This window comes from Mytilus trossulus, chromosome 8 (genome assembly GCF_036588685.1).
Source record: "Mytilus trossulus isolate FHL-02 chromosome 8, PNRI_Mtr1.1.1.hap1, whole genome shotgun sequence".
In the NCBI taxonomy this organism is placed as follows: domain Eukaryota; kingdom Metazoa; phylum Mollusca; class Bivalvia; order Mytilida; family Mytilidae; genus Mytilus; species Mytilus trossulus.
The window spans coordinates 29,137,760-29,150,214 of NC_086380.1; the positions used below are offsets into that span (position 1 = coordinate 29,137,760).

The following is a 12,455-nucleotide window of genomic DNA, read 5'->3' on the forward strand; positions in this document are numbered from 1 at the left end:
AATGGAATGTTGAAGCAGACGAAACATGGCCTCAGATGTTGTTGTCCTAACATCGGTAATTTCCGTGGTACAATAAAATTTAAATAAGCCACACAAGTTACCAAAATTTCTGAATTCTTGTTTTATCAAACAAATAAAAATTAATGTCGTAGTTAACATCGAAATTATTCCGATCTGTTTCGTTTATTCAAGATCGCGTTAAAACGTTAAATTTGGCCGCTTTTAGAAAAAAATAATCGTACGAGATTTTACGGGAGTGGAGTGACGAAACTTTTCAGATGGGTCGTGTAGAAAGAGTTATCGTTCTTTATTCTAAAACGTTGCTTCTACAATAAAGCTGGCATAATAAATTGTATGTAATGAAATAAACTGCATGTTTCTATACTAACACAAGATAATATAATATGAAAACTACAATACAGTTAATAAAATATGTGCATTGTTTTCCATTTAAAACTTTTATGACAGTTAAACTAACTTTTTCACAAATTCATTTTTGATTAAACGTATGATATGTAAACTGTCAAAAAGTAATCTATTTTTCTTATACTCAAACATAGGGAATAAACAGCTGCACCATGAGCGCATGATACGCCTGTCGTCTTGTTTGTGAAGTTTTAAGCAATAATAATGACCAGTTTCTGAGATACGGCTGGACATGTGAAACCTCCCCTTTCCCTAAAAATCAATATCTCTAAAGCAAAAAATTGAATCATCCAAAAAAAAAAATAGAAACCTTAAGATTAATATAATTAAGATATGTTAAGTTTTGAGCAATAATCATTAATAGTTTTTAAGATACGGTGCGACATTTGAATCCCCCTTTTTCTTTTTTTACAAAAAATGCAATAACTATAAAATTTTGAATCATTACCAACAAGTTTACAGATCTTTAGATTGATATAGTTAAGAAGTATGTAATAAAGTCTCAAGCAATAATCAGAAATTGTTTTTGAGATACGGCGTGACATGTGAACTTTTCCCCCCAAAAAAACTCAATAACTCAAAAGTTTTGAATCAATACCAAATCATTACTAAATCTAGCTCCTATTTGTAAGATATTTTTGCTTGACAAGCCTTTTATACATTTGATTATAAATGAACCGTTTTCACTTGTAAAAATTATTGACTAAAACGAACACGAAGTTCACCCATTGAAATTACCTTGCATTTTGGCAAAGTTCTCAAATGTTTATTATTGCAAACATGCTCAACTTTCTATAATACAATTTTAAATTAAATGAATTATTTACAAATACATTATTCAAACTAATGATATATTCATATAATGTAATTAGTTCTTGGACGGATTATAAGAAATTAGTGGCACACATACAGTCACGTTATATATAAAACCATGCTTTATTCATTTTGTTCTATTTTACAACTATGCTCACTAGAGTTAGCGTTGTATACTTGTTCCCTGAAAAACAAAAATATATTTGACCAAATTAAGTAGGCTATATTTTTATCTTGTATTTACTTACTAGAATAATGTTGTCAGCACTTTAATCAGTAACCATAACATGTGTTTTTTTTCCTAATTTTGATAGCACAATCAATGTATAAACGTTGTTTGATAAAAGCAAGATAAATAAACGAGAAAAGCAGAGGCGACATGATAGGAGTTTGATTTTAAGATAAGAATAGCTATTTTCATGCGAGAAATGGTTTGGTTCGATTCTTTTTATTTTCATTTTTTAGCTAGCACGATGCAGGTTGCTGTTGTATCGATGTATAAACACCATTTTTTAGAATGTATGTTTACATTTTCTCTAGAATAAAACATATCTTATTTATGAAATGTTTCGTTTAGTTTTCATAACTATTTAATCGCTTGTTCATCATTTCGAATACATATCCAGATTTGTCTTTTATTTTTTTCAACTAAAATAGACTGTTCAGATTTATATTTGCATTTGATGCTGGATCGATAAAATGATTTGATATAAGCAAAACATATACCATAATCTTTTTTCACAGATGAAGTATTCCTTGATCTTTGGCATACTATTAAAAGATGATGCTGTAGCAAATGAATATGCTCCCATATCTTTAAAGAATATCCAATCTCCACTTGTTAGTTCTGGTAATTTGACGTTGTCTATAACTAAATCCAGTGAATCACACGTTGGTCCCCATATAGTACTGGTATATAGTTCCGCATCAGTGTCCTAGCATTACAAAATATGAATTATGCGATATATAATATTAGAGTTAAGACATACTTCTTACAGTTCTAATTATATTCTTAATATATCATCTACTCATTGAAGTTTAAAAATATAAATATACTATTCTTTGTTATATTTGTATTCTAGAATACAAATCCCCTGAATCGGATTTGTATTTTTGATAGTTACAATAGTTATACATTATTAAACAATGTTGTTTCTTACTAGAGAAAAGCACTTTTAGTTTCTAAGGAAATATCGTTTTGCATATGTTACATTTTTAATTTAAATTTATATCTAATTGGTTATTCTAAATGAAGAAATGGAAAATAAACGAAAAGTGGCAAACAAATTGAAAAGAAACACAACGTCTGTGTTATAGAAACGAGTCTTCGATTTTTCGAGAAAAAAACCTGATTGACTCAAATAGTCAATTAGGGATGAGTTGAGGGAAAAAACGACTAATAAATATCCCCATTGCTTTCTATGTTAAGTTCTTCAATTTCAATAATTTATCAAAGTGACTTTTAGTTGGATTCCTCGACTATGTAAAAGTACATTACAGATATACAACACTACTGACAAAAAAATCTAAAATACATTAAATATAAATCTTACAAAGACGTCACTGAATACTGAGCTGGTAAACTGATAATACATATAGTAAAGACAAATATACCTTCTCTATTTTTAAGCTAAGTAAAATATATATGAAAGGGTTTATAAAGTAAAAACAACACTTTCCGAAATTGACACGCCAAATTCGCACTTATGGAAACATCTGCTTCAGGAATATCTGGAATTTGTATCCCGAATGATGGATATGTTTTCATTGATTTTTATTATTGATGGGATACTTGTGTATGCATCAATCACACGATTTTGATTTACCTTAAAATGTGAGGGTACAAAACACCCAGGATCTGTCAAGCATAACAGGAAACATCCATATATTCCATCATTTACATAGTACACTCTGACTGGTTCGTTCCGTTCAGTTGGTTTGCTGAGTAAATCCAAGTCTAAAATTAATTTGGATTTCGTAAAATGTGTTAATGAAGTTTGTTTGTCATGTTTTAGAATTTTAGTCAGATGTATGGAATCATCTGGTTTTATCAGTTTTAATACCTTACAAAGATTTGCCCATTGCCTGGATTTGTCTTTTTTTAAATTGTTTACATGTATAATTATAAACCATTTGTTAAAGTCTTAAGCAATCCTTGTTATTTTTTGAGAACTAAAACTTGTCAATGATAAAGCTAAGAAAAATAAAGAGAGAACATTTCCCCCAAAAATTTCAATTGGTAAAATCTCGAAAAGAAGCACATTGATTTATATTTAATTTGTGCCCTTTTGGTTCATTTACTACTCCCTATCAATGTATATTTGTGTTATGAAAAACTTGTCATTTTGAAACTGAGTAGCAAACTTTCTAAATGTTAGATCATAAAAACGACAGATGGCATTTGGTCTTTGTTAAACTAGTTACGTTCATTGCAAATAATTAGATTCGATCAACTTATGAGTTGTGAATATCTCTTTTGTATTCACGAAAAAAATGCTAGTTATCTGATACATTATTTGTTTAGTTACCTTAACAAAGAACTCCGTGCATTTATATAAATTTTACTACAAATTATAGTGTACCGATACTAATTCAGTTGAATTTTCACAGTTTTGAAAAGATTGTTTTAAACCGATAGCATATCTATAACGGACCTAAAAAATGTAGAAAAAAATCAAAGGTTCGTGTTCGTGTTTATGAGATGTAATCCATCTGGACAAAGGAATTAAGCTAACACATGACCATTGGTTTATTATCAATCTTTGCTATTTTACATCATATAAACTTATCACCAGAACTTGTACATCAGTTAAATAACATACTCTTTCCGACTAATCTAGTTCACGCTTGATTCGTTTGAGTTAAAGTTGTTATTTCACCTCTAAATTAAGTAAATACATCAATAAATATTTTACCATGATTTATATTAACATTTTACTTCATATATTTGAGAAAATATTTGTAATTAAGAAATAATTGTTTCATGCCATGCTCTTTGCTCATTTTAACACGGGTAGACATTATATTTGTCAATATCTTAATACTGAGAGCGTTAGCAAGGTATCAAATATAACGCCTTCCCATGTTAAAATGAACACAAAGCATGGAATGATAGAATTATTTCGATTCTAATAGGAGTATTTTTAACTTCTTTACCTTGAAGCAGACATATAATGAATGCTTAAAATGTCGCCATTTTGAATTGAAACACCAAAAACGTTATAGTAAATCAACAGAATTTAAAGAAGGACGTCATATTAGAATAAAAATTAATTACGCACCCGGTGCTAAAATTTCTTTATCTGTACACGTTTTCTTTGTTATAATATTGACGGCAACTGTGAAAGCTGATGAGACGTAGTATTGTCCCGGTTCTGCTATAATCCTAACATCCTTTTCCGGGAAATAATCATCTAGTGCTTTGTTTGCAACTTCTGCAATCTATAAACAAACTCACTTAAGTGACATTTTAATTAATAAACCTACTGGTGAATTAAATTTTGCTGAAATAAAGAAAACACAGATTTCACTAAAAAGAAACTGTTGGTCAAAACAAAAGAAGTTGAAAATTCGATATGTATGTAGACGTTTAAATATGTGAATATATAAAAAAGTGAAATTTTGATCTCAGTAACTTAACATATGCAATAGAATACATGAAAAGTGCGTGTATTTAGGGGGCATTTTAGCCTACAATATTGGTACCTTGTAGGAATATATAAAATTTATAATACGTGCTGTTAAAGTATCAAAACCATAAACGAATACTTTACATATTCGAATTGGTTATCAAATACCAATGGTTTTTATTTTAATGTTCAAAACAAATATATTAAACACAAGTTCTCAGCTAAGTTCTGTCTTTTTCATAATATACATGAATATACATTATATTCATATAACACATGTCATAAATTTGTAATTTTCTAAGCATGAAGGTATGAAAAATAATTAAATAAATCACAACTATTGATATAATGATATCTATACACCAAAAAAATATTTTTTTTTAATAGAAACGGCTCAATGAATACCAAACATTCTAATTTTGAATAATCAAACACACCCAAACGATCGGTCCAAACTGAAGAACACCTACTGTTACTAGTGTTTTTCAATGACTTTTTATTTACCTGAGTGTATAACATTATAAGTTGTAAATAGTTACGTTCACTATTGTGAATATATATTTTCTCAATTTGTAAATTGTACACTAAGTTATCAGTCAATAGTGTGTCAAATTACAGAAACATTTCACTCACTAGTTTAAATGTCAAAAACAAAACGTCAGATAAAATCGAACGTGTAGAATGACTTATTGTTAATAAAAAAAAAGCAAAATGCAACGTTTCTGTCAAGATTTTGAGTGTTTCTTTGCAGTGATGCAATTGTATTAAAGACAAAACTAGTATTACAAATGTTTTCTGCACACATACTAGTACATGATTTGAAGGACAAAATTAGAGATGCACTTCTCTTACGAAAATAAAATAGTTTTACATTTACCCCTTCGAAAGTTATGTTCGTTTCTACATTTTGTATTTTCTCTCCAGGAAACCCACCGCCGATGTCTAATAGGTGCATATCAAATCCCATAGCTAATCCGATGTCAAATACTTTTCTTGACTGCTCAATTGCTGCAGCAAATGCTCCTGTTTCTAGACAACCATGTCCAACATGAAAACTAATAAAAAATATAAATATCATTTTGAAAAATAAAATCTGTGCTTCCCTATGCAAAGACTGCCTTACTCAGATATGAATAATTGATTTGGAACTTTTCAATTTACTGCCATTCACGCCAATGGTTTTCAATTCACATATTTTATAACAAAAATTAATTTGATTGGATAGCATGCTAAAGTTAAGATACCTACTTTCTAACACGAAGCAAGAAGCAAAATGTCAAAAGCATTATGTAAAAAGACAATTTTGATTGAAAGGGAACAGTCTTTATACAAATAAAATACAATATTCTCTACACTGTACTTTCTAAACCACATTGGGGCCTGGTGCCCGAGTGGTCTAAGTAGTTTCTACTGTAATCACTAGCCAGTCATCACTGATGTTGTGATTTCGAACCCCGCTCGTGCAGGTGCACTCGACTCTAATCTTAATTTGCTAGGATTGTCAGTTTTCCGTTCGAAGGTCGGTGGTTTTCTCAGGGCACTCCGGCTTTCTCGACCTATAAAAACTGACCGCCACGAAATAGCCTAAATGCGGTGCTTAAAAGTGGCGTTCAAATACCAAAAAAACAAATCATCAAACCAAATCTGAACCAGATTGAGATTTAAAATATCACATAGTACAATTATCATGACTGCGCAATATTTATCTAATTATCTGATTCGTATGACAAAATATAAAAAAAAAAAAAAAAAATGAGAAGGTGTAAATTTTTTTATATTCAACGCGGTACTTGGATTTCCTAACTGTATAATTCAAACAAAACGGATAATTCTTATAAAGGCAATACGTGCTTCTGATGTACGTAATCATTAACCTGCAATTTATGATATGTTTGTGTATATTCAAATACGATTCGCAATTTTTGTTTGAATATCACGATAGACAACCTTTGTGATCGCTAATCGATCTGAGACATTGTATAAACAGTGTATATCTAGATTGACAACTACAGGGGGTCACATTTAAAATATTACCAAATAAATGATGACTTCATTCATCTATAGTCCGTTATACCTTTACATGTCAGAGTACTTACAAACATAAATCCTTTTTAGAAGACTATCTATTGGCATAATATGAACTCTCTTGATGGGAAGAGAAAACGTAAAAAGTACCTATACATGATCCAAAAATTTGTCGGGAATACCAAAATATAATTTAGAATGAAAATTGGGAATGTGTCAAAGAGACAACAACCCGATTATAGAACAGACAACAACCGAAGGCCACTAATTGATCTTCAATCCAGGAAGAACTCCCTCACGCAGAGGAGTCCTTCAGCTGGCCCCTAAAAATATATGTTACAAAAGCCAATATATTACTACATTGTCAAAATTTTAAAATCAGAAACAAATTACACTTTGGTTATTTGCATACAATCGTGCAATGTACATTTCTTTATATTTGTCTTACCTTACCTTACACCGATGACGTCCAATTTGAGTTTCATAGCCATTTCCAGCAGTTTTGATGTGTGCATTGGATGACATCCAAATTTTTTTCCAAGGTCCAATTTGACTTTATAGTTAGATTGTGGACTGATCCTCAGCACTAGTCTATATAACAAATTATAAAACAGCATATTTAAATACTGTCATTAAATGATTTTTATATTTCAATTTTCTTGTATATGTTCGATTGCGTTCTATGACCATGTAGATAAGGTTTTAGCATATTTTGTCCACGTTTTACCAGAAAGGTAGTCTGTTTGTTTACATTTTTGATCATGTTTACTATAAAAAAAAAGTTGTCACACTTGATTAAAATAAACTCCAATCAAATCACTTGAAAACCCATGATGTACAATTTTCTTATAGGTCTGTTATGCCTTAAATTAATCTTTGAATATCGATGTAACATGTTTATTTTTTGGCCTATTCAGTTTTATAATTTGAATATTGACTAGATTAACGACATCATATTCATAACCTTTTCGGAGAGAGTATCTTCTTCTCTTTCGAGTTGTCCATTGCCTGGTATTGCCCCGATCGATATCTTAAGTTTTTTTAAGGTGCGTTTCGGATTGATGGTTTTACAAAATGGTGTAGGTTTGCAATATTTCGGCCCTTTGGAAAACACAATAAATTTTGATTTTATAACCCTGCATACCACCTTCTCCATGAGAAATTATAATAGTTTTACATTGAACGACAATTTTTTTTTGTGACGTTTGCATTTCCTGACGCAAACCAGCTAAACAAGGAATGTGTTTTTTTATTTGATAGATGCTTTTGTGTTTTTTTTGTATATATTTGTTTGTCTTCAAAATTGTAACACGGTGATGAATGCTGTAACTCTTTTTGACTATTTTGCCGATTATGTCTGTTTTGTTCACGGCTCGTTGTAAACATAACGTAAGTAAACATGAGTGAGAGGTTTATCGCTGGAAAATCAGGTTCCATCCACCGTTTTCTACATTTGAAAATGCCTGTACCAAGTCAGGAATATGACAGTTTTTGTCCATTCGTTTGATGTGTTTTATCCTTTGATTTTGCCATTTGATTATGGACTTTCTTTTTTGAATTTTCCTCGGAGTTCAGTATTTATGTGATTTTACTTTTCTTTTCGCAGAGAAGTGTAATTAAAAATTAATGTAAAGATCCGTATTATAGTATAACCACAGGTACTTCCAGGAGGTTTAGATATTTGAGATGTTTCTAACTGAGAATGTTTTGTTGCAAATGGTTTGGTATAAGAAGCAAACTCTTGGATTAAAACAAAGGGAACCAATAAAGTCTTCGAAAGAAATAGTATTTTTACATATTCACCATTTTCTTCATAACAAAATCGTGTACCCTACCATATCAGGAATATGACATTTGTTATCCTTTGTCTAATGCGTTTGAGCTTTCGATTTTACATTTTTTCATCAAGTACTTTCTGTTTTGATTTTTCCTTGGAATTCTGTGGTTTTGGTTCATTTTACCTTTTGCTAGTTAGAATTAATCATTCATATAGACTCTAGAGTTTATTAATACGATACTCTCGGAAAAACATGAAAATAAGGATAACTCGTTGAACGGATTTTAGTTAAATTATAGTTGTTTTTATATGTTCTTCGCAATTATTTGCAGAAGCGTCATCTTAAGTTACAAATATTTACCAAAAATTCAATTTCATTCATTGATATAATATATGTAAGTTATATAAATGCTACTAGATGGAAGATCAAATATAGAAATAACAGTCAACCCTGTACTCCAATGTTCTTGTGGTAGGAATGTTAACTTTAGGTACATATTATAGACAGCAGAACACGTGGTTTTACTGATATCTTTTGAACCTATATTTACATTTGATTCTTAATAAATGTTTATTCGAAATAAGTTGTTATGATACGATTAACCATATTAATCAGTGAAACACGGAGCTGTCCCTAGAATACCGATTGGTTGCGATTTAAAAAGAAACCGCAATAGTTTACAAGCAACAATATATGATTTACTTTGCATCTGGATAACCTTTCTTGATTTTAATCAGTTCATCCTCACAATCAAATGTCATCATGGAAACGCCTTTATCAGCAGCATATTTGATAAATGAAAGTGGTTTATTGGTGTTCGCATAAATAATCTTTGAGGGACCAACTCCAAGTTCTAAAATCTTTTGAATCTCAATCTGAAATATGCACAGAACAGTTCTTATTGAGTATATATTTTTATCAAACCTGGCTGAACCGTTTGTTTGTAACTTACTTTTACTTTGATTCGTTTTACCATTAATAAATAGTATTTCAACTGATATAAACATTCATACCTTATATGAAGTGTTGCTATCTTACATCCTCTGAGTTTACATTAACACTACCAATCACATGGTATAATACAAAATGGTTATCTGTTTCTTTTCAAATATACTTTAAATTATTTTGGCATGAACATTAAATTGCCATTGAAATATTTAAATGCTCATGACAAACATGTGTTAATTAAAGGTAGCAATGATATATTATAAATTATAGTTTACCTTACTTGCACAATCAAAAGAAAGTCCCATATCTGCCAGAATCCTTATTACAGGTTCAACATCATTACATTTTACGGCTGTAAGCAGAATAAAGCAGCATTACATCCAAAAATATAATAGACAAAAAGAACCACAACCTTACTTAACCAGTACCCTTTGTATTGCTCATTTCAGTACAATATCGATAAGTGTTATTTGGTAGATCACATTCAGGGAAAGGATGACAGGATTGGGAATACAACAATTAATTAATTGGAAAATATATGTCATTTGTGAAAAAAATACTTTATAATGGTCAACTAACTATTGATGGTGTCTGTAAATAAATCGATGGGATGGTTTTAAATGTACATCGTTGAACTCTTAGTTTAATAGCTTCATCGTTCGCAGTAAACATCTTTCCTGAAATCGTGATAGGAAACGCAAACCCTGATGTACTATATCAACCTGGAGATATATACGCCATATGCAGGTGCTGCTGGTATGTTGCTGCATCGAAACGGAAAGTTTACAATCGGAAAGCTGAACTAATTACTTTTATCGCAAAAGTTTGTTCTGAAATGACTATCATTGCGTATTTTTAGAAATTCAATCAATTTGTTACGAGGGATGATATTTACAAATATTAGCATGATCAATGCAATAACTAATTTTATTGTATAGCAATATAATATTTCTCACAGAAAGCAACCAAAAGTTAGAGTGCCAAAAATTCCAATATTGCACTAGTGCAATAAATCTACAAAAAATCATGACGTCATCAACGTCAAAATCTAGTTTGAACCAATTTTTACTTTTAAATACCATATTGCTATACAATAAAAGGGTTATTGCACGAATATTGGGGAAGATTGTCCCTCGTAGAACATATATTGCACTCACAAGCTCTTGCAATATAAGATTCTACTCGGGACAATATTCCCAAATATTCATGCAATAACCCTATAGTATACAAATGTCTGAAATTTTTTTTGAAAATGTTCAACAATTAAATATGTTCGTAAGGCCGTTAGTACACGATTACTATAAAATACAGTTACCATAAAACGGTTCTACTCTTGGGAAACGTTTCTGCCAAATGCTGTGTTTTGATATAATGTCACCAAGGTTTCCGATAGAAATTGGATTTTCCTGTAATAAAACAGATATTTATCCAGTATTCGTCATTGCCGTTGGTTGCTCTATTATATGATACGGTCTTTATCCTTTTCCCTGGAAAATCCTTTCAAAATAACCTAATAACAGTTTTCTTTTTCGAACTGCATTCATTCTATTCCGCTGTATTGGATATGTGCATGAAGGTTCACTAAATAATGCTTTTGCAAGAATTTTGTTGTATTGTGACATGCATCTGTTCTAAGTCAGGAGGTGATGCTCAGTTGTTGTAGGTTGTTGATGTGGGCTTTTTTAAATACAGTAGACCGTTATTTTTTCCCGTGTTTCGGACCTATAATGGTTACTTTTACAAATTTTGACTTGGATTGAGAGTTGTTTATCCTAGGTTAATATTCCTTTTTGCAAGCTGTTTGGCCGAAACAACATTTTGTCGCCATCTTCCGGGCCACGTCCATTTGTATTTGTGTCCATCTGATCATGATGAGTTCAGCCTTTTTCAACGGATTTTTATAGTTCGTTCTAATGCTGTATTGTTATACCACTGTCCCATGTTAGGGGGAGGGTTGGGATCCCGCTAATACGTTTAACCCCGCCACATTATGTACGTATGTGACTATCCCAAGTCAGGATCCTGTAATTCAGTGGTTGTCGTTTGTTTATGTGTAACATGTTTGTTTTTCTTTCAATTTTTTGTACATTAAAAAGTCGTTAGTTTTCTCGTTTGAATTGTATTACATTGTCATGTCATGGCCTTTTATAGCTTTTTTATAATCTACATAATTGTAACGACTAAACACAAAACATTTATTCTCCAACTGATATTGTAAAATCAAATTATAGGCTATCAATCAAAAGATATATCAATCTAGGGTCTCGAATAATTTAATCATACAAAAGGAAATCAAAGTTAAACATGTTAAAGCGAATGTTTACGATATTTTTCATACTTTAAATAGAATTGTCACTTAATAATATATTGTTCAGACTTTACCAATGATAAAAAAAGACCGTTAAAGATAACATTCAAAAACTACTGAGTATTTAGATAGACATATTATATGGTTTCAAAAGAAAAAAAATAACTCATTACATCATCTCCAAAATTGTCTATTTTTTCCTGGATTTGCTTGCTGATAGATGGTAGTTTTTCCAGTATCTCCACATGTGTATGTTTGCCAACATTCAGCATTGCGAATCTCCTTTACAATCTGTAGATAAAAAAATGTAGTACATGCAACACACTATATCAAGAAGACAGTTTGTTTACAAATGTTATTATCTTCAAAAATCGATTAGTGTACAGCCGAATCACGAAATTGAAGAAAAAAATTATTATACAAGATGAGCATTTCCTGCTTTACGTGTCATCCGGCTCATGAGTTTATACTTAGTACAAATATTAAAATAGGAAGGCGTACTTCTTTTTCAAATCATCACGAACACAT

General features: G+C 30.7%; 1 protein-coding gene across 1 annotated transcript; it reads right to left on the bottom strand.

Moving 5' to 3' along the window:
• Nucleotides 1-1,362: 1,362 nt before the first annotated feature.
• On the bottom strand, nucleotides 1,363-12,199 carry LOC134727549 (ornithine decarboxylase-like). Its single transcript, XM_063591930.1, has 10 exons — nucleotides 12,101-12,199; nucleotides 10,935-11,025; nucleotides 9,895-9,971; nucleotides 9,374-9,546; nucleotides 7,347-7,484; nucleotides 5,746-5,923; nucleotides 4,521-4,680; nucleotides 3,066-3,196; nucleotides 1,966-2,174; nucleotides 1,363-1,423 (listed from the first exon to the last, which is right to left on the bottom strand). The coding sequence occupies exons 1-10, from the start codon at nucleotides 12,197-12,199 to the stop codon at nucleotides 1,363-1,365; spliced, it is 1,317 nt and encodes a 438-aa protein (XP_063448000.1).
• Nucleotides 12,200-12,455: the final 256 nt, after the last annotated feature.